We start from the raw sequence: 21,381 nt of genomic DNA, 5'->3' as shown, positions 1-21,381 counted from the left end.
AATGACGAGAACTGCAAAGCCAAATCCAGTGTGCCGTGGAAGCACCAGAAGTCCAGGAAGGGCCAAGTCCACCCAGCATCACCACACCAAAGAGCAGCTCTTCAGAGTCCTGCTAAAGCTCAAAAACATGAAACCACAACGAGGATTTCTTGCGTGCTTGCTCTGGACCCAGCACTGTTCTAAGCGCTCATGGATCCTTCCATTTGATCCTCACAACAGCCATGTCTTCCTCTGCCTCTAACTGAGGCTCTGCTATGTGCCATGTCTCTGACCCACCAATGCACCTCTGCTATAGTCATCTTAGGAGATGATTAATGTTATCCCCATTAGAGAACCCCGGAAGAAGGTTTTTTGTTTTTTTGTTTTGTTTTTTTGAGATAGAGAGTCTTGTTCTGTTGCCCAAGCTGGAGTGGCAGTGGCATGATCTCAGCTTAATGCAACCTCCACCTCCCAGGTTCAAGCGAGTCTCACGCCTCAGCCTCCCAAGTAGCTGGAATTACAGGCGCGTGCCATCATGCCTGGCTAATTTTTGTATTTTTAGTAGAGATGGAGTTTTGCCACATTGGCCAGGCTGGTCTCGAACTCCTAACCTCAAGTTATCTGCCTGCCTCAGCCTCCCAAAGTGCTGGGATTACAGGCGTGAGCCACTGCACCCAGCCTGGGGGACGGGTTTTGTTTCCTCGGAGCACTTGTTTCTTTTCTCAGAAAGCAAATTTTTCTTTTCTTTTCTTTTCTTTTTTTTTCTGGAGCCTCCCAGCAGACTTCACTAGCTCATTTTACAGATAAAACATGTGAAGCTCAGAGAGCGGTAATGATTTGACTCACAAGACCACACAGCTTTTTTTTTTTTTTTTTTTTTTTTTTTTTTTTTTTTTTAAAGAAAGGTAGATCTAGGATGCTAACCCAGATGTATTTTATCAAAAATATCAAATCAGGGTCTTTCAGCCACTGTCTCACACACACACACAGGCACACATACACTGCAGTGAATGTTCCACTGCCCCAGGACAAAAGTGCTCATGTTTTGTGGATGTACTGCAAGGTCATTGGAGTTCTCCTTTCTCTGTCCAGCCACATCTGTGGCCTAGAGCAGAGGGCCAGCAACAGCTGGATTGTGTCAAGTCTCGAGTCAGATGACATTTTTTGTTTGTTGGTGTTTTTTTTTTTTTTAATCTTGAGCCTTAGTTTTCTCTTCTGTCCTTGGAGATTACAATATTATTTACCTCAGACAGCTGTTTGGAAAACGAAACAGCTGTCTGAGAGATAATAGTAGAACATTCACTAACCCATTCATCCATCCATTCACCCACCTACCCGTCGATAGAAGCAACCATTCTAATAATTGCCGAATGCTTGCTATATAATGAGTACGACACAGGGGCATGAGATGAAGAGACGATGAAGAGACATGAGGACATCCTACAAGGTGCAGAGACTTGGGAGACAGTGAAAGGCTGTCAGGTTAGATTATTGCATCATCCTTTAAGAGACACTGTGGGGCCTTCTGTTCACCCCTAGCTTAGCCTTATGACCTGGGCTGTCCTTCCCCAGAAGCTGTCTGGCCCCTTTGAGAGACAATGTCTTCCTCTGGCCACAGGTTCAACCAAGTCATCCATTGGCATCTTTACTCCAGGTCTTAAAATTGTAGATTAAGAGTGGCCTCGCCCTTTAGCTATGCTATCTCCTCTAATCTCCCCGCCCTCTGGGAGATAGTTCCTGTTGTTATCTTCATTTTACAGATGAGGAAGTAGGTTCAGAGAGGGGAAATGTCTTGGCCAAGGTCACACAGCTGGTGTGTGGGATGGGTTCCCAGGCTGTTGGTTTCTTCAGCCTCTGCCATTTCCAGTGCATCACATATTCCTGTTTGATGGGGGTCAAAGCAAAGAAGATTCTCCCTGACTAGACTCAGAAGATCAGGCCCTGATTCTGTCATTCACTGGCCCCCTGTCCTCAGCAATTGATGACATACATGTTGATTGCGTCTTTGCAATGCACGTGGCTTTACACCCTTGCTCCCCACAGCATCCACCGTGATCTTAAGACACATCCTAGTCCTGTCTCCACTTCAGAAAGAAAGCAAGAGGCATGCGAATGTTGAGTCGTGCGACAGAGTCAGAACTAGACCCGAGGTCTACTGGATTCCAGAGGCCAAGTTCTGTGGGGGTGTGCGATTTGAACAGGTTTATAAAAGGCACCCAACTTTTAAAAAATCCAAAATGTGTCCCCAAAAGATAAAACAAACATTCTCTTGAATTTCCCTCCTCAGAAACAAACCTGTCACTAATTTTATCGTGTCATTCCACGAATTTTCTATGCGTGGAATGTACATGTATACACTTGTGTACATATATACAACTATAACGTGTGTGTACATACATACATCTATATCCGTTTCGCTATCAGCAACTATACAGTTCTTCAGTGTACCGTTTTCACTTAATTTAACTGAGAGGTTCTTCCCTGTCACACACAGATGTGCGTTGTTTCCTTGAACAGTGGGATAGCATTCCACTGTAAAGACGTCTCACGCTTTATTTACCCGTCTTCCCTCTCCTGAGGGACATTGGGTTACTTCCAACGTGGGGGTCACCCTAAGGAGTGAGCCGGAGCCTTTCACTCTCAGTAACACATGCTTTCTAGCCCTGCATCTGAGTTTCGCACGTCCGCAGAAGATATTCTCATTTTCCACCGCTCCACCCTGCACGGCGCTTTCTACCTCCTCCCCATTATCCAGAGCCAACGGAGGTGCGGAGCCACCGAGCCGCCTGGTCCCACGCCCAGCTTGATAATGCACCAGCAACGTGACCTAGGCCCAGCGAGGCTCTCTTGGTGAACCTCAATTTGCCCCGCATCGAAACAGGACGGTGCTTCCAAGCCCCACCCTCTGTGGGGTTTTGGAAAGACCCCTGAGATGCATTCCCAGGAAGGCCTCTGGACAGACAAAATGAGCCAAGCCACTGCCCCAGGGCTTCTCGGCCCCTCCCAGCACTTCTCGCACCAAGCAGGCCGTGCTCCGGCTTGAGAGCTTAGGGAAGCAGTCACATTGCCTCCATGGGGCTTCCTGCCCTTCCAGAGGAGCTCCAGGAGGGGCTTTGGGCCCGTAAGAAACACACGGGGAGGTGTCCCATGGCCTCCCAAAGCTGACCGCCGCCCCGCCCTGTCCAGTCTTCCCCCAGCCCCACTTACCATAAGAACTCTCCACTGGAGCCCCGAGGGGCGCGTTCACACTGACCATGGCCAAGCCCACCCAGCCGGAGACCCGGGGGCATGGAGGAGCAGGGGCCCGCTCACAGCAGCAGCAGAGCCACCAGGAGCCAGTCCACCAGGAAAGCGGTGAGTGCGGCCAGCTGCCACCGCCCGGTTATCTTATTGATTCTTCTAATCACCCAAGGTGGGTGGATACGTTAAAGAGTAACCAGTCACTTAGGGAACCTGCGGCTGGGGACTGTTGCTGTCTCCATGGCAATGGCGACCTGGCCAGACCTGAGGTCCACTCGGGTCCCAGTCCTGCACTCTGGGGTTAGGGGAACCCAGAGGCAGGTGTATGGGGACATCAGCCCCCCAGTTTTGAGGACAGGGCCTGAGCAGAAGGGGCTGGAGAGGTAAGAGTCCAACCTGGGTTGGGTTTTATGGCTCCAGACTATGGGTGTGTCACCATGCAGGAAGCAGTGGGAAAACCGAGGGAGGGGCAGAGGAAAAAAGGAAGGTGGAGAACTGTGTTTAGTGAGTGCCTACTGGATGCTGGGAGTTGCATACAGGCGTTACCATATTTAAATTAAACCTTGAGATGAAGAGACTGAAGGACAGAAAGAAATTGCATGCTGGAGTCTCACTGCTAATACATAGAGGTATTATCTTCCTTTCATCTAACATTTATTGAGCACCTACTGTGTGCCAGGCCTTGTGCTAGACTCTGGTGATATGGAAATGAGCAAAGTAGATGTACCCCCAAAACTTGTGGACTAATGGAGGAGACGGACCTTAATCAGATCATCATTCAAAGATACTATCACAAACTGGTGGGTGATATGAGGGGTGGAGAAACATGGGTCTGCCTCCAGGCCAATGGGACAAAGTCATCCTGTCTGGCGTCTCCTCTGGTCTCCTTCCCCATTCTAAATTCAACCTGCTGCTGAAACTTGCACACCCTGTTTTAGCTCCCTGGCATGTTAGACACCTGCCACCTAGCTTTTTTTTGGAACAGCCCCGTTTCTTTTGTCTCAATTTTGGATCTCACCACCTGCTTGGGGATTCTGAAATCAAGGTCATTCATCCTGTTAGAGAAAGCTGAAATGAGAACAGTGAAACAAATTCTAGACTCAGAAAAATCAGAAAACTCCAGCTCTGCTATTTTCTTGCTGTATGTTTTTTAGTAAATTATTTCATTTCCTTATAGAAATACCTAGCTCATAGTTTGCCCTGCCTCTAAAATAGCTAATTGATATATTCCTTTTCTCTCCGCATAGTCTCTTTTTTCAGCTTTATCAATCACACCAGAGGGACCTTCAGCCCCTATGGATGGGCACGGGTTGCATTAAAATGTCCTTTCTTTTGTAAAACAACAGTGATAACAAATGTTAGATTTTGGGGCCGTGCGCAGTGGCTCATGCCTGTAATCCCAGCACTTTGGGAGGCCGAGGCGAGCCGATCACAAGGTCAGGAGTTTGAGGCCAGCCTGACCAACATGGTGAAACCCCGTCTCTACTAAAAATTAAAAAAATTAGCTGGGCATGGTGGCAAATGGGAGGCTGAGGCAAGAGAATCGTTTGAACCAGGGAGACAGAGGTTGCAGTGAGCCAAGATCGTGCCATGGCACTCCAGCCTGGGCAACAGAGCGAGACTCCATCTCAAAATAAATAAATACATAAATAACTGTTCGATGTTTTTTAAAAAAAGTATTAATATTCTTGGTCAGGCGTAGTGGCTCATGCCTGTAATCCCAGCACTTTGGGAGGCTTGAGGCAGGTGGATCACTTGAGGTCAGGAGTTCGAGACCAGGTTGGCCAAAATGGTGTAATCCCATCGCTACTAAAAATACAAAAAATTAGCTGGGTGTGGTGGCGAGCAACTGTAATCCCAGCTACTCGGGAGGCTGAAGGAGGAGAATTGTTTGAACCCAGGAGGCAAATGTTGCAGTGAGCCGAGATTGCACTACTGCACTGCAGCCTGGGCGACAGAGCCAGACTCCATCTCAAAAAAAAAAAAAAAAGTATTAATATTTTTATACGGGGGTGGGGAGGTTTGCTAACCCTATGTCAATTTCCCAAAATGTTCTGGAGATTTAAGTGGTATGTGACCCCCTGCATGAAGTGGCATCATGAGGTCACATAACTAGGAAGGAGCCGACACAGAACTGGAATTCAGCATCATCTGACCCCAAAGCCCATGCTATTTCAACAGGTCTCACATTGCCTTCCTGAGCACCAGGATAATGAGAATGACAACCACTGGCATTTATGAACTGTTTAGTTTGTCAGCATTGTATGTTCTTAATGTCATTGAATTGTCACAGTCAATATTCCCATTTTACAGATGTAAAAACTGAGACTCAAGAAGCTTCACTAAATCTGTTCTTTTTTTTTTTTTTTTTTTTCTGATACAGAGTTTTGCTCTTGTTGCCCGGGTTTGAGTGCAATGGCGCCATCTTGGCTCACTTTAACCTCCGCCTCCTGGGTTCAAGCGATTCTTCTGCCTCAGCCTCCCAAGTAGCTGGGATTACAGGCACACACTATGACGCCTGGCTAATTTTGTATTTGTAGTAGAGACGGGGTTTCACCATGTTGGTCAGGCTGGTCTGGAACTCCTGAACTCAGGTGATCCCCCTTCCTCGGCCTCCCAAAGTGCTGGGATTACAGGTGTGAGCCACCACGCCAGGGAAGAGACAAGCAAAAAGTGCCACTGTAAGGTGGGAATTCCATGCGATCTCCTGGGTTTTCCATTTCTGATACTGCCTTCAAGAGCCCATTCCAAAAAATAAAGTAGGAAAGATATAGTCTAAGAACAATGAACTCACAACAGTGTCCTTAATTCTCTCTCTCTTTTTTTTTTTTTTTTTTTTTTTTGAGACACAGACTTGCTCTGTCACCCAGGCTGGAGTGCAGTGATGCAGTCTTGGCTCACTGCAACCTTCACTTCCTGGGTTCAAGCAATTCTGGTGTCTCAGCCTCCTGAGTAGCTGGGATTACAGGCGTGCCCCACCATGCTTGGCTAATTTTTGTAATTTTAGTAGAGACAGGGTTTCACTGTGTTGCCCAGACTGGTCTTGAACTCCTGGCCTCAAGCTCTCTGCCGCCTTGGCCTCCCAAAGTGCTGGGATTACAGGCATGAGCCACCACCCCCGACCTCTTAATTCTCTTATTTCACTCATTTCCAGCATTTAGAAATTAGTACTCACCCCACACCTCATTTATCTCATCTGTAAAGTGGAGCAATAGTATACGTGCATGCACTTGTGCATTGATCTAGCCTTCTGCAGAGCGGGGCCCAAAGCGCTGTTCCTTCCCCTGGTCTTCCAGTTGAGCTGGTTTTCCTCTCACCCATCTTCCCCCACCCAGTTCCTGTTCCTTGTCTTTTGACCCTCTTGGGAGCCGAGAGAGGGAGGGACCAGAAAGAGCCACTACACTGGATCTCAAAAGACTTTACTGGGGGTGGAATGGGAGGGGGTGACATGCACAGGATGAGAAAACTCATTCTATCCAGGACAACGCAGGGACTCCACGGAAAAGGGCCTGTTTTCCATCCCGGGTCTTCAAAGGAGGAGCTCTCCAGCCAGGCAGGGAGTGGGCCCCAGCTGCAGGGCAAGGTCTGAGGGAGGAGATTTTACTATCTCTGGCGACAAAAGGACTTTTGTGTGCTATGATCCCTGGGTGGGATGGGGGGGAGAGGGGAAATGGTTTATTGGAATGAGAGTAAAGATTATATGGGAGAAAAAGAATCAGAGATGCAGAGACCAAAACAAAAACAGGCAGAGATAGAACGGACAGTAGACAAAAGAGAGAGACCGAGGCAGAGATAGAGAGAGAAAAAAAGGCCCAGAGAGAGTCCCCTCAGGCCAACTTTGGTTTTCACTTCTCAGTTCTGAGAGCCGAGGAAGCAGGAAGGAGCTGTGAGAGACTGAGCTCTAACCTTGGCCATCAAAGACAAGCTGTGCAGTTCTGGGTAAGTTACACCCTGCTCTGAGCCTCAGCGTACCCATCTGTAAAAAGGGGGTCCTGGACTCTGTCGTGGCTCCAATACCATGCAGTGGGGGTGGGGGGCGGATGTCCACAAGCCAATTTCAATGTTTTTTAAAATCATGGGCCTGAAATGTGCCCAACTCAGGGAGCGAATCACAATTCCTCAAAGGCTGCCCAGAAACTGGTTGACTGTTATGGGATGAATGAAAGTGGGTTTCCTTTCTTTCTTTTTTTTTTTTTTTAGAGACAGTCTCGCTCTGTCCCCAGGCTGGAGTGCAGTGGCTGGATCTCTGCTCACTGCAACCTCCACCTCCCAGGTTCAAGCGATTCTCCTGCCTCAGCCTCCCTAGTAGCTGGGATTATAGGCGCGAGCCACCACTCCTGGCTAATTTTTGTATATTTAGTAGAGACACAGTCTCACCGTGTTGGCCAGGCTGGTCTCGAACTGTTGACCTCAGGTGATCCACCTGCCTCAGCCTTCCAAAATGCTGGGATTACAGGTGTTAGCCGCCATGCCCGGTGGAATTCCTTTCATTGGATGGACAAAGTCATTTGGGTTTGACAAAGCCTGAGAGTTACAAAACCGAGGTGCCAGGTTTTTTGTTTGTTTGTTTGTTTGTTTCTAAATAGAGATGGGGTATTGCCATGCTTTCCAGGCTGTTCTCCAACTCCAGGACTCAAGTGATTCTCCCACCTCAGCCTCCCAAAATGCTGGGATTATAGGTGTGAGCCATTATGCCTGGTCCTAAGGTGCCAGTTCTATGCCTTCCAGCCTTGGTTCTCTGAGAACTGAATTAATGAAAGATGCAGGGCTCTTTTCCGGAGGCCCAAGAAAAGAAAGATGCAACTAGGAAGGAAGGAAGGCAAGGAGGTCATTTTCTTTTGACCCATATTGGACATTTAAGAAAGGAAATCTAGGAGGAAAAATTCAATAGGGGGTGATTGTAACTCATATCCTTTAAAGAAACAATTATTTCTCCACCCAGTTTTTTGAGGGCAGGACTTGGAGGGTCAGGCCCAGCTGGAGGCGCACCAAAGCCCAGAGAAAATTCAGAACCACATGAGCTTGTTGGATTTCAGCCCCCTGAAGCACATGTTGCTATTGCAGCTGCCTTGGTAACTGGGGGGACAGGCGGAGCAGGGCCTTCCCACCTTGTACCGGGCCTCGCCAATCCAGTTGCCCCTGGAAGAGAAAAGGTCCCAGGGAGACAGAGGAGGGTTAGGTGAGTAACCTTCACACAGATGTCCAGATCTCAGTGCTGCCACTGACCAGCCCTGGGGACCTGGGGCAAGTCACATCTGCAAGCCTTGGTTTCTTTTTTTTCTTTCCTTTTTTAATTTTTATTTATTTATTTATTTGAGACAGGGTTTTGCTCTGTCACCCATAGCTCACTGCAGCCTTGATATCCTGGGCTCAAGCAATCCTCTCAACTCAGCCTTCTGAGTAGCTAAGACTACAGGCACATGCCACCATGCCCAGCTAATTTTTTAATTATTTGCTGAGATGGGGGTCTCCCTATATGGCTCAGGCTGGTCTCAAGCCTCTGGACTCAAGCAGTCCTCCTGCCTCAGCCTCCCAAAGTGCTGAGATTACAGGCATGAGCCACTGTGCCCAACCTGTAAGCCTTGGTTTCTCCTGTAAAACCAAGAGAAGAGCCTCCTCTCTCTCTAAGGGATTCAGCAAAGATCACATGTATGTATGCACCTAGCACTGTGCCTGGTCAATTAGTGGCTCCCTTGTAAGGGTTGATTTTTTCTTATTCTTTTTGTTTGTTTTGTTTTGAGAGGGATTCTTGCTCTGTCACCCAGTCTGGAACGCAATGGTGCGATCTTGGCTCACTGCAGCCTTTGCCTCCTGGGTTCAAGCAATTCTCATGCCTCAGCCTCCCGAGTAGCTGGGATTATAGGTATGTGCCACCACACCTGGCTAATTTTTGTATTTTTAGTAGAGATGGGGTTTCACCATGTTGGCCAGGCTGGTCTCGAACTCCTGACCTCAAGTGATCTGCCCACCTCAGCCTCCCAAAGTGCTGGAATTACAGGCGTAAGCCACCGCGCCCAGCCTTTTTCTCCCTCTTTCTTCTTTCAAAGCCTAAAATTGTTCCTCCAGCTCTTGCTCATGGCTGCCTAATAATCTCACCACTGGCCTGTGGCATTCGTTATCTTTGCCAAGCCCCAGTGCCTTGTTTTCTCACACCTTAAATGAACACACCTTTGAGCAGAAATATAATCTTTTTTCTCCAAATGTGATTGTTGAGTGACCGTGAGTGAAATCAGCTGAAGTGCTCAGAAAAATACTCACTTCTGGTTTCCTAACAGGACTCATTCAATCATTTAGTCATTCAACAAACACTTCTGGAGCACCTATTGAACATCAGGATTTGTGCCAGCTGCTGTCAGTCCACAGTTCTCAAAAGGTGCTCTCAGAAGTTTGGGGGCAGGAAGAGTGAGTGGGTGGTGGTGATACCTGGGATGACATGGAGTTCTTTTTTGTTTAATTTAACCACTTAGAAAAAAGTTCTGCTTAAAAAAACAAACGGTTGCAATTGCTATAGTAGAAGGATATAGAAATGAAAATGGTCGATTTCCCACGCCCAAGAGTTTATAACTTAGTTCTAGTCATGGCCACCATTTATTTAGCATGTACTATGGGCAAGGCACCACAGAGGCTTATTTGTTTTATTTATTTTATTTTATTTTATTTTATTTTGAGATAGAGTCTCTCATTGTCTCCCAGGCTAGAGTGCAGTGGCATGATCTCGGGTCCCTGCAGCCTCTGCCTCCCGGGTTCAAGTGATTTTCCTGCCTCAGGCATGCACCGCCATGCCCGACTAATTTTTGTACTTTTAGTAGAGATGGGGTTTCCCTATGTTGGCCAGGCTGGTCTCGAACTCCTGACCTCAGGTGATCCGCTTGTCTCAGCCTCCCAAAGTGCTGGGATTACAGGCGTGAGCCACCACACCTGGCCTCACATTATATTTTAATCGTTAAATTCTGTGAGCCAGGTAGCATTAACCTTAAAGGAGCTGGGCCTGGTGGCTCGTGCCTGTAGTCCCAGCACTTTGGAAGAGTGAGGTGGGCAGATTGCTTGAGCCCAGGAGTTCCAGACTAGCCTGGGCAACATGGCGAGACCCCCATCTCTACAAAAAAACAAAAAACAAAACGTAAGCCAGGCGTGGTGGTGAACGCCTGTAGTCCCAGCTACTGGGGAGGCTGAGGTGTGAGGATTGCTCAAACCAGGAAGGTGCAGGTTGCAGAGCTGAGATTCTGCCACTGCACTCCAGCCTGGGTGACAGAGCCAGACAGAGGAAAGGAAAGGAGAAACGAAAAAGGAGAAAGGGGAAAAGGGAAAGGGGAAGGAAAGAAGGGAAGGGGAAGGGGAAGGCCTAGGCCTGTCAAGATAAAATGATGTATTCAAATGCTTAGTACATGCATTGCAGAGGGAATCAAACCTACGCCTGGTAATAGCAATAGTAACCAGTCTGTATTCCCCACTTATTATGAGCCTGGGGGCATTACCTGTGTTATCTCACTCAATTCCCTCAATTCCAAGACTGGGCACTATTTTATTCCCATTTTGCAGATGAAGAAACAGGAATAGAGAAGTTAAGTAAGATCACACATTTGAACCCTGGCAGTCTTGGCCCCAGAGGCTAAAAATCTTAACAACTATACTGATAACACTCAATGCTTCAAACATTTGATATGTCAACAAACAAACTAGAAAACTTGAGCCTGGGAGGTCGAGGCTGCAGTGAGCTGTGGCCGTGCCACTGTACTTCCGAGCCTAGGTAACACAGCAAGACCCTGTCCCCTCTCAAAAAAAAAAAAAAAAAAATTAGATGTTATTTGTAATGGAATTTGGTTTCTTGTATTTTTCTGTGACTGATAAAGCTGGGCTGTAATGTGACACATTGTCAATAGATGCCATTTCTAACAAATAACAAGTATCCTATTTTGAGAATTTGTTTCAGGCTACTAATGACTTCAAGAACATCAGAATAATACAATATAAAGAATTTGGAATTTAGAATCAAAAGACTGATTCTTCTGAACCAGCTCTACTACTTGTTGGCTTTGTGACATTTGGTAAATTACTCAACCTCCCTGAACCTCAATTTCTTAATTTGTAAAGAGAAACAATGTTCTCCTAGTGTTCCCCCCTTTTTCCTTCTTTCTTTCATCTCTTCAGTGAGATAATGGGAAAGTAGTTTGTAAATGATTAAAGGCTATGTGACAGTAAAATGTGGTTATTATATAATTTTGGAATTCTAGGACAGGCACAGTGGGTGGCTCACACCTACAATCCCAGCACTTTGGGAGGCCAAGTAGGGAGATTGCTTGAGGCCAGGAGTTCAAGACCAGCTTAGGCAACATAATGAGCCCCCCATCTCTACAAAGATGTTAAAAATTAGCCAGGTGTGGTGGTGCATGCCTGTACTCCCAGCTACTCAGGAGGGTGAGGCAGGAGGATTGCTTGAACCCAGGAGTTTGAGGCTGCAGTGAGCTATGATCTGGCTATTGCACTCCAGCCTGGGCGACAGAGCAAGACCTCGTGTCAAAAAAAAAAAAAAGAAATTCTAAATATCGTGTTTACTTAGAATTTGTTCTTGTTTTTGTTTTTTTTGTTGTTGTTTGAGATGGAATCTTGCTCTGTTGCCCAGACTGGAGTGAATTTAGAATTTGTTCTTGTTTTGTTTTTGCTGTTGTTGTTGTTTGAGACGGAGTCTTGCTCTGTTACCCAGGCTGGAGTGCAGTGGTGTGATCTCAGCTCACTGCAACCTCCACTTCTGAGGCTCAAGCAATTCTCCTGCCTCAGCCTCCTAAGTAGCTGGGATTACAGGCACGCACCACAGTTTCTCACTCTTGCACAGGCTGGAGTGAGGTAGCATGATAATGGCTCACTGCATCCTCAACCTCCTGGGCTCAAGTGACCCTCCCGCCTCACCCCTCCCCCAGTATCTAGGACTACAGATGATCACCATCACACTCAGCTAATTTTTTTTTTTTTAAGAGATGGGGTCTTGCTTTGTTCCCCAGGCTGATCTTGAACTCCTGGGCTCAAGGGATCTGCCCACCTTGGCTTCCCAAAGTGCTGGGATTTCAGGCATGAGCCACCATGCTCGGCCTTAGTAAACTCTTAAAACTACCCAAATTATATGGTATTGAGGGCACTTAGAATGAAGAAGGGATACGGTGCATATCTTTCTTTGAATTCTCAGGACCCACCCGCCTGCCCCAGGGCCCCCTTTGCCTTGGTGCAGGTACTTACTTAATGGCATAGTTGCAGACCAGATATGCCGCCCGATGCCAGGTGTTGCCCCAGACGCTGATGCTACTACATGTGTGGATGGCGCAGCCCAGCCGATTGGAGGATGCCCACACCATCTGGTGAAGGACAGAGACAGAGGAGGCTATGAGAAGGGCTCAGTGGGACCCAGGCTCCCTGGGGTTGTATAGTTGCATTAGGTGAGGTCTTCCTGGGAGAGACAGTCTGCCTGTTCCAAGGTGTTGGGGGAGGAAACGGAGGCATTTATATTGTAACATAATGTTTCTAAATCTTTTTTTTTATTACAACCAACAGTAAGGAATAATTTTTATATTGTTACAGGTGTACAACAGACACACACATACACACAATTTGAACAAGAGTTTTATGAATCAGCAGTCTTATGTTATCATGTGTGATTTGTTTTCTTTCATTTCATACTGCACTCAGTCAAGTGCAGTCGTGAGAAGGGAGTTGGATCTGTAACTGACTGTAAACAATCAATTGAGAGAACTCACTACCTTCAGACTAGCCAATATATTTTCTTTTTTTTTTTTTGACAGTCACTAATGTTTTTATTTATTTATTTATTTGGAGACAGAGTCTTGCGGTCGCCCAGGCTAGAGTGCAGTGGTGGTATCTTGGCTCATTGCAACCTCTGCCTCCCAGGTTCAAGTGATTCTCCTGCCTCAGCCTCCAGAGTAGCTGGGGCTACAGGCACGCACCACCATGCCTGGCTAATTTTTTGTATTTTTAGTAGAGATGGGGTTTTGCCATGTTGTCCAGGCTGGTCTCGAACTCCTGACCTCGGGTGACCCACCAGCCTCAGCCTCCCAAAGTGCTGGGATAACAGGTGCAAGCTACCGTTATCCCGGCCATCTAATGTTTTTAATAATTTGAAATAAAGTATCTGGGTTTCTTCTTTTTTTTTTTTTTTCTTTTTTGGATTTTTTAACTTTTAAGTTCAGGGGGACATGTTCAGGTTTGTTACATAGGTAAACTCCTGTCACGGGGGTTTGTACAGATTGTTTCATTACCCAGGAATTAGGCCTAGTACTCGTTAGTTATTTTTCCTGATGCCTTCCCCTCTTCCTGCCCTCCACCTTCTGACAGGCCCCAGTGTGTGTTTTTCCCTCCCTATGTCCATGTGTTCTCATCATTTAGCTCCCACTTATAAATGACAACATGCGGTATTTGGTTTTCTGTTCCTGCATTAGTTCGCTAAGGATAATGGCCTCCAGCTCCATCCATGTTCCTGCAAAATACATGATCTTGTTCTTTCTCATTAGCCAATATATTTTCTTTCCTTCCTTCCTTCCTTTCTTTCTTTCTCTTTCTTTCTTTCGAGTCTTGCTCTGTCACCCAGGCTGGAGTGCAGCGGCTCACTGCAACCTCTGCCTCCTGGGTTCCAGTGATTCTCCTGCCTCAGCCTCCCGAGTACCTGGAGTTACAGGCACCCACCAGCACACCTAGCTAATTTTTTGGATTTTTAGTAGAGATGGGGTTTCATCATGTTAGCCAGGCTGGTCTTGAACTCCTGACCTCAGGTGATCTGCCCACCTTGGCCTACCAAAGTGCTACAATTATAGGCGTGAGCCACTGCACCTGGCCAGCCAATATATTTTCTATACTTTTCGATTCATTTCCTTTTTAAAATATTATTATTTTTAGAGAGGTGGGTCTCACTGTCACCGAAGCTGGAGTGCAATGGTGGGATCATAGCTCACCGCAACCTCAACCTCCTGGGCTCAAGTGATCCTCCTGCCTCAGCCTCCCAAGTAGCTGGGACTAAAGGTGCGCACCACCAAGCCTCATTATTTTTTTTTTTAAGATGGAGTCTCACTCTGTTGCCCAGGCTGGAGTGCAGTAGTGCGATCTCAGCTCACTGCAACCTCCGCCTCCTGGGTTCAAGCGATTCTCCTTCCTCAGCCTCCCGAGTAGCTGAGATTACAGGCACATGCCACCACACCCAGCTAATTTTTTGTATTTTTAGTAGAGACGGGGTTTCACCATGTTAGCCAGGATGGCCTCGATCTCCTGACCTCGTGATCCACCCCCTTGGCCTCCCAAAATGCTGGGATTACAGGGGTGAGCCACCTCGCCCGGCCATGCCTCACTATTTTTAAAAAGGTTTTTAGAAATGAGGTCTTTCTATGTTGCCTAGGCTGGTCTCAAACTCCTGCGTTCAGGAAATCCTGCCATCTCAGCCTCTCGAGTTACTGGGATTACAAGCGTGAGCCACTGCACCCAGTCATTTTCTTTCTTTATATATATATATAACTTTTAATTTTTTTTTGGCGGGGGACGGAGTTTCGCTTGAACCTAGGAGGTAAAGGTTACAGTGAGCCGAGATCTCGCCACTACACTCCAGCCTCGGCAACAGAGTGAGACTCTGTCTCAAAAAACAAACAAAAAACAAAAACAAAAAAGATTCACCTCAATTCATTGTGCACACAACTTTCCAGGAATATGCTTCTTTGGTGAAAAGAAGCTCATAAAGGTCTTTGTTTGCATTCTCATTTCTGCTCCACACATTCCTTTTCTTCTAAGGCACCAGGATGTGTTATCCCGGGGCCCTCAGCCTTGACGGAGGAGTACCTGGGTATAATGGGAGCAGGTGGGGCCATTGCAGCGCCAGGGGCAGTGTGGGTTACAGTCCCTCGGGGCCGGAAACAAGTAATGTCGCTTCTCCTCAGACCAGGACTTCATGAGATCCACCACGGACCGGTACCTGGGGAGGTGGGGGACATGGAAGAAGCGGGGTGAGAGGATGGAAAAGTGGCTCGGCTGCCAACTTGCTGGTGACCTTGGGTGATCACTTTGCTTCCTTTCCCCCATCTCAGTTTCCTATCTGTGAGCAGGAGGGCGGTGGCCCTGCCTCACAGGCACGTTCTGAACCCATGTGAAGTGCCTCCCTGTACCTAGTACGTGGTAAGTCCTCAAAAAAGGATACGTGTTACTGTTATACAGAGGGCCGGGCAGGAGGTGCATCTCAGACGGGGGAGCTTGCATTTTCAGGAAGGGAAGGGCTCCTCGGACCATCTCTTAGGCCTCTGAGATGTAAGGAGAAGGCAGATACTGGTGTGTCACCCTGAGATAACCTCTGCAGTCTGAAAAGCCATCTAGGGGGACCTGAGGGCTTTTTCTTTTTTTTTTTTTGAGACGCAGTCTCGCTCTGTTGCCCAGGCTGGAGTGCAGTGGTGTGATCTCAGCTCACTATAGCCTCTGCCTTCTGGGTGCAAGCAATTCTTGTGCCTCAGCCTCCCAAGTAGCTGGGACTGCAGGTATGCACCACCACGCCTGGCTAATTTTTGTATTTTTAGTACAGACGAGGTTTCACTATGTTGGCCAGGCTGGTCTCGAACTCCTGACCTCAGGTGATCCGCTCGCTTCTGCATCCCAAAGTGCTGGGATTACAGGCATGAGCCACCGCACCCGGCCTTTGAGGGCTTTTTCTATCACACATATTTGACAGGGGCACAAATATATAAAAATATACATAAATGACTAAAGAGGGAGAAAATCTGGAAGAATGCACATTCATAATTTATGACAGCATAGGTTCGTCTCTAACACTGCTTTCTTTCTCTCTGTGAGCCTCTCAAATGGTGGCCATGGGTAGGGGTGGAGTCTGGCAGGAAGAGTTCAGTGGCAGGAGAGGGGGAAATGAAATGGAGGCAGGACTGAATCACCCGATGTCTGCTCTGTAGGGCTCTGAGTGACCATTCACGGCTGTCAGAGGCTGGTGCTGGTTGTGACCAGTGAAGGACATGAAAAAATGCAGACAGGGCCCTGAATTTCCACTGAGCTCACTTGAAAGGACTGGCCTTAATTCTTTCCCACTCTCCCCGGGCTGATGGCAGAATGGCGAGGATGGGAAGGTAGTTGTTTTTCTAACATCCTTATTTGGCAAAATAAAAATCTGACAATCGTGTGGCAGTCTCACAGATTTCTTTTTGCAATTTTATAGGCCTGTGAAATCCACAAGTCTGGAAAGAACTGAGCTAGGCTAACAAATTTGTTTTACAAACAGGGACACCAAGGTTTAGAAAGTTTAGAAAGTGGAAATAACTTCCCAAGGTCACCCAGATCAGAAGGTCCCCGGATTCTGACTCGAGAGTCAGAATGGCGGCGAGAAGATCAGGCCAGAAGGGTGGGTTTGCCATTCTCAGACTTACCTTTATTTTATTTTATCCCCTTATCTTTATTTTATTTTATTGACTTATTATTATTTTTGAGACACAGTCTCACTCTGTCACTCAGGCTAGAGTGCAGTGGCGCAATCTCAGCTCACTGCAACCTCCACCTCCCGGGTTCAAGCGATTCTCCTGCCTCAGCCTCCCGAGTAGCTGGGATTACAGGCATGCGCCATCACGCTGGGCTAATTTTTGTATTTTTAGTAGAGACAGGGTTTCACCATGCTGTCCAGACTGGTCTTGAACTACTGACCTGAAGTGATCTGCCCGCCTCAGCCTCCCAAAGTGCTGGGATTACAGGTGTGAGCCACCGTGCCCGTACCCCCTATCCTATTTTCTGAGTCTTCCAATCCCTCCTCACTTTCCACCACAATCTGTGCACTTGTTCTCAAAACAAAACAAGACTTGCCTCAATTCAATGTATACACAACTTTGTTAGGGTTTTGCCTGCCCCTTCTAACTAGAATGCAGGCTCCCTGCAGGTGGAGAGCTTGTCTGCCTTGCTCACCACTGTATCCCAGTGTCAAGTGCAGCACCTGGTACAAAGTAAGTGTTCAACGAGTGTTTGTTGAATGACTGAGTGAAGGAAGGGCAGAGGGTCACTCACTGGCCAGAATGGATGGAGAGGTTCTGGCCCACGTATCTCATCAGCTGTGAAGGCCCATGTGCCCAGATGCACTGGGTGGCCCAGGCCTCGGCAGCCCTGGCCAGCCGCTTGTCCCAGACCTGGGGAAAGAAAGGCAATGAAATTCCCTAGGGGAATAGCCACCATCATCACAACCGTGTCCAGAGATGCACATTTACCTGGTGCCATTTCTACCCCATCTCCCTGGAACCCTACAACAAACCCACATGACAAAGTAGAAGACTGAGGCTCAGCTCGCTGATGACTTGGAGGGTAACCATGAGTCCACACCAGAGTTGGGGTCCACACCCAGATCTCTTGACTCTGAGCTTGGGCTTTGCTCTGAGCAGGTCCCAGGGTGTTCGTAAAGGAGTTCTCAGCAGTCCCTAGAAGTGACTGAACCCAGAAGGATGAGAAAATAACTAATTCTTAAATTGTACTTATAGTATTTTCTTTTTCTTTCTTTCTTTTTTTCTTTTCTTTTCTTTTTTAAGACAGGATCTCACTCTGTCACCCAAGCTGGAGTGCAGTGGTGCGATCGCAGCTCACTGCAACCTCTGCCTCCTGGTTCAAGCGATCCTCCCACCTCAGCCTCCTGAGTAGCTGGGACTGTGGGCGTGTGCCACCACGCCTGGCTAATTTTTGTAGAGACAGGGTTTTGCCATGTTGCCCAGGCTGGTCTCCAACTCCTGGCCTCAAACAATTCACCTGCTTCAGCCTCCCAAAGTGCTGGGATTACAGGGCACTTCGGGAGGCTGAAGCAGGTGGATCACACCCGGCCTTGTAGTATTTTCTAAATGTGTTTATTTTAATATTAAAAATGTTTAATTCAAAAGCTGTTTTAAGTCGTGAAAATATGCATGATTTTAATATGTAAGATATCCGCCTGGGCACAGTGGCTCAAGCCTGTAATCTCAGCACTTTTGGGAGGCCGAGGCAGGCAGATCACTTGAGGTCAGGAGTTCGAGACCATCCTGGCCAACATGGAGAAACCCCCTCTCTACTAAAAATACAAAAATTAGGCCGGGCATGGTGGCTCACATCTGTAATCCCAGCACTTTGGGAGGCCTAGATGGGCGGATCACCTGAGGTCAGGAGTTCGAGACTAGCCTGGCCAACATGGTGAAACCCTGTCTCTACTAAAAATATAAAAATTAGCCGGGTGTGGTGGCAGGCACTATAATCCCAGCTATTCGGGAGGCTGAGGCAGGAGAATCGCTTGAACCTGGGAGACCGAGGTTGCAGTGAGCCGAGACCACACCATTGTACTCCATCCTGGGCAACAACAGTGAAACTCTGTCTCCAAAAATAATAATAATAATACAAAAATTAGTCAGGCTTGGTGGTGTGTACCTGTGGTCCCAGCTACTCGGGAGGCTGAGGCACGAGAATTGCTTGAACTCAGGAGGCAGAGGTTGTAGTGAGCCGAGATCGTGCCACTGCACTCCAGCTTGGGCAACAGAGGGAGATTTTGTGTCAACAACAACAAAAATAGATAACCAAGGAGGAGCAGTAGAAAGTCTCATCACTCCCCTATACTTCTCCGCCAACCCCACCACCCTGCACGCCATCCCAAGAGGCAGTCACCACTGCTTCTTGTGTCCTCTGTATACAGGTATATATTCTATACCTGTACAAGCAGCTCTGTCTATACACACACACACACACACACACATATATATTTTGGCAAATGGCAGCATTCTATTCTGCACCTTGCTCTTTTGTCTTAGTGATTATTCCCCATCACTACATGGTGAATGCCCTCCTCATCCTCCTTAACAGTTTTGTAATTTTCCAACGTATGAATTCCCCAAGTTTTATAACCAGAAAATATGTCAATAAAATACTAGTTCCCTTCCATCTCTGACTTCCTGGGATTCTCTGAGATAGGATTTGTTCATTCATCAAATATCAAACAACATCTCTAGGCACTGAGGACTCAGGGTAGCAAGGCAACAAGGCCTTCAACAAGTCATTGATTATTACAGTCCTGGTCAGTGTGAGAGTGAGAAATGGGAGCCAAACTTTCTTGGGGCAGTGAGAGAAGGGCTGCTAGGGCAAAGGCTGTTGAGTTGGACAGTCTGTTCTGTGAGTAGAAGTCAGCTAGGGAGGGAGAAATGGGGCATCCAAAGAGGGGTCCAGGTATCTTCCCAGGGTTGTCTGGCCCAATTTTTTTTTTTTTTTTAGATAGAGTTTCACTCTTGTCATCCAGGCTGGCAGGATCTCGGCTCACTGCAACCTCTGCCTCCCAGGTTCAAGCGATTCTCCTGCCTCCGCCTCTCGAGTAGCTTGGGATTACAGGCACCCATCACCACACCCAGCTAATTTTTGTATTTTTAGTACAGACTGGGTTTCACCATGTTGGCCAGGCTGGTCTGGAACTCCTGACTTCAGGTGATCCACCCACCTCAGCCTCCCAAAGTGCTGGGATTACAGGTGTGAGCCACTGCGCCCGGCTGTCTGGCTCAGTCTTTTAGGGAGAGCAGAGGAACGCTTCCCTCATACTACAAAGGGGTAAACTGAGGGAAGGAGCAGGCTAAACATCAAACCTACATGTTCAGGCCCTCCTTGGAGTCCCTGGTGAGATATCTAACCCTCTCTGCTCCATGCCGCCTGCAATCATTAAACACCTGTTGGGGCAGGTGCACACACACAAACAACGGGTGCTCAATAAATGTGCCATTTGTTTGAAAAATGGAGGGCATTCTAGGTGCTAACGAATGAATGAACGAGTCAATGACTCCCCTGCGCTCTAGCGGCCTGCCGTCCCGGCTCCTATTCCCACCCCTCCCAACACTGTATTGCCTCCTCACGTTATCTTATATACATTAATATCTTGTTGTTCATGCTTGTTTTCTCTTATTCCCACTAAAATGTCAGCTTCATGAAGGAAGGGGCCTTGTCCATTCTGTTCCCAGCAGTATCCACAAGGCTTAGCACAGTGCCTGGTTCCAAGTGTACTCCAAGTATAAGTCAATGGATACGATGAAAAAGTTAAGTTTTCAGGCTATCAAGTGGCATGTGTTGGTCTTTCAGGGGGCAGACTGGCAAACTCTTTCCCTAAAGACATATTTGGGTGGGCTGGAAACCCATCCCTCTAGGCTGGTTTTGGACAGTGGCCCTGGGGGAGGAGCTGTAAGCAAAAGATTTGTGTCCTCCTCTGACTTCTTGGGGGCTAGAGTGAGAGCCACCAGCCCTGCCTCTTTGGGAGACATCCCAGCTTCCTCTGCTGGTCAGCTGCTGGTTTTCCTCAGCCTGAGATTCCCCAGTACCTGTCCCCACTGCTCCAAGCCTGCCTCCAGGGGCTTGTGGAGGATGGTTGGGTGTGTCAGTCAAAACCTTAGGGTAAAGAGACAATAGCATAGAAAGCACCAGCCACGCAACCCATGCAGGTCCCCAGTGTGGGGAGCCAAAATTCTTGGGTAGGGGATTGTGATGGTTACAGTTGTGATGGTGCCAGGTGGCAGCAGACAGACCTGGATTGAAATCCTGGCTGGGTGACCTTGGGCAAATTAATTCTCTGAGTCTCAATTTCTTCCTCTGGAAAATGGAGATGATACTCACATGCAGTGCCTGGCGCACAGAGGCGTTCCTTACATAGTAGTCCCATGCCTGACTCACCGGAAGAGCTGTGCAACCTTCTTGGTTTCCTCAGCTGTAAAATGGGCAGATTAACTCCTGCCCTTTCTACAGGTCGACACCCAGATACTGGCTAGTGGGGCCAGGCAGGCAAGCGGTCCAGCTCTTCAAAACCAGTCATTCTAGGCCAAGATGAGTCTGGTTGCGTTTGCCGGAAGGGACATTGCGGGGGGTGGGGGACTCACCATGTATTCCATGTTGGCGGCAGGTGGGTACGCGCTGGCCCGGATGTGGTTGTGATAATCCAGTAAGGCATTCATGTCTCTCCCAGAGATGTGGCGCTTCCAGCGGTACCTGGGCACCTCCAGGCCACTCAGGAGCCGCACAGCTGTGCAGCCGGGGCTGGGGTAGCATTAGGCATTATCAAGGCGTTCACTGCCTGGCCAGCCCAGAAGAGCAGGCCTGCCAGGCCCACAGTGCTGGGCAGCAGGGGCATAGCTGGATGGAGGAGTCACAGGTCTGCCTTGTGCAATCAGA

The 21,381-nt window shown here is 47.9% G+C and overlaps 2 protein-coding genes and 1 long non-coding RNA gene across 4 annotated transcripts in view; 1 reads left to right on the top strand and 2 right to left on the bottom strand.

The window, feature by feature from the left end:
- Positions 1–4,184, bottom strand: part of HNF4A (hepatocyte nuclear factor 4 alpha) — an 81,039-nt gene extending 76,855 nt beyond the window's left edge. Inside the window, exon 1 of one of the 2 annotated variants that reach the window (XM_063659595.1) lies at positions 3,187–4,184. In XM_063659595.1, the coding sequence (XP_063515665.1) occupies positions 3,187–3,235 (49 nt within the window). In that variant the 5' untranslated portion in view covers positions 3,236–4,184. The remainder of the gene's footprint in view (positions 1–3,186) is intronic. The other variant, XM_063659594.1, reaches the window with a different exon arrangement.
- LOC134738931 (uncharacterized) lies at positions 3,270–16,378 on the top strand. Its single transcript, XR_010125222.1, has 4 exons — positions 3,270–3,333; positions 7,076–7,158; positions 11,150–12,644; positions 15,288–16,378. It is a non-coding gene; the product is annotated as an uncharacterized LOC134738931 (long non-coding RNA).
- R3HDML (R3H domain containing like) lies at positions 7,152–21,340 on the bottom strand. The gene is given in 6 exon segments (XM_054467617.2): positions 7,152–8,358; positions 12,448–12,563; positions 15,043–15,175; positions 17,248–17,366; positions 21,090–21,238; positions 21,241–21,340. Coding segments are annotated over 6 exon segments (750 nt in total). The 3' UTR covers positions 7,152–8,225.
- Between the last annotated feature and the right edge of the window lie 41 nt (positions 21,341–21,381).

Source organism: Pongo pygmaeus, chromosome 21, assembly GCF_028885625.2.
Source record: "Pongo pygmaeus isolate AG05252 chromosome 21, NHGRI_mPonPyg2-v2.0_pri, whole genome shotgun sequence".
In the NCBI taxonomy this organism is placed as follows: Eukaryota; Metazoa; Chordata; class Mammalia; order Primates; family Hominidae; genus Pongo; species Pongo pygmaeus.
This window is presented reverse-complemented; position numbering and strand designations above follow the sequence as displayed.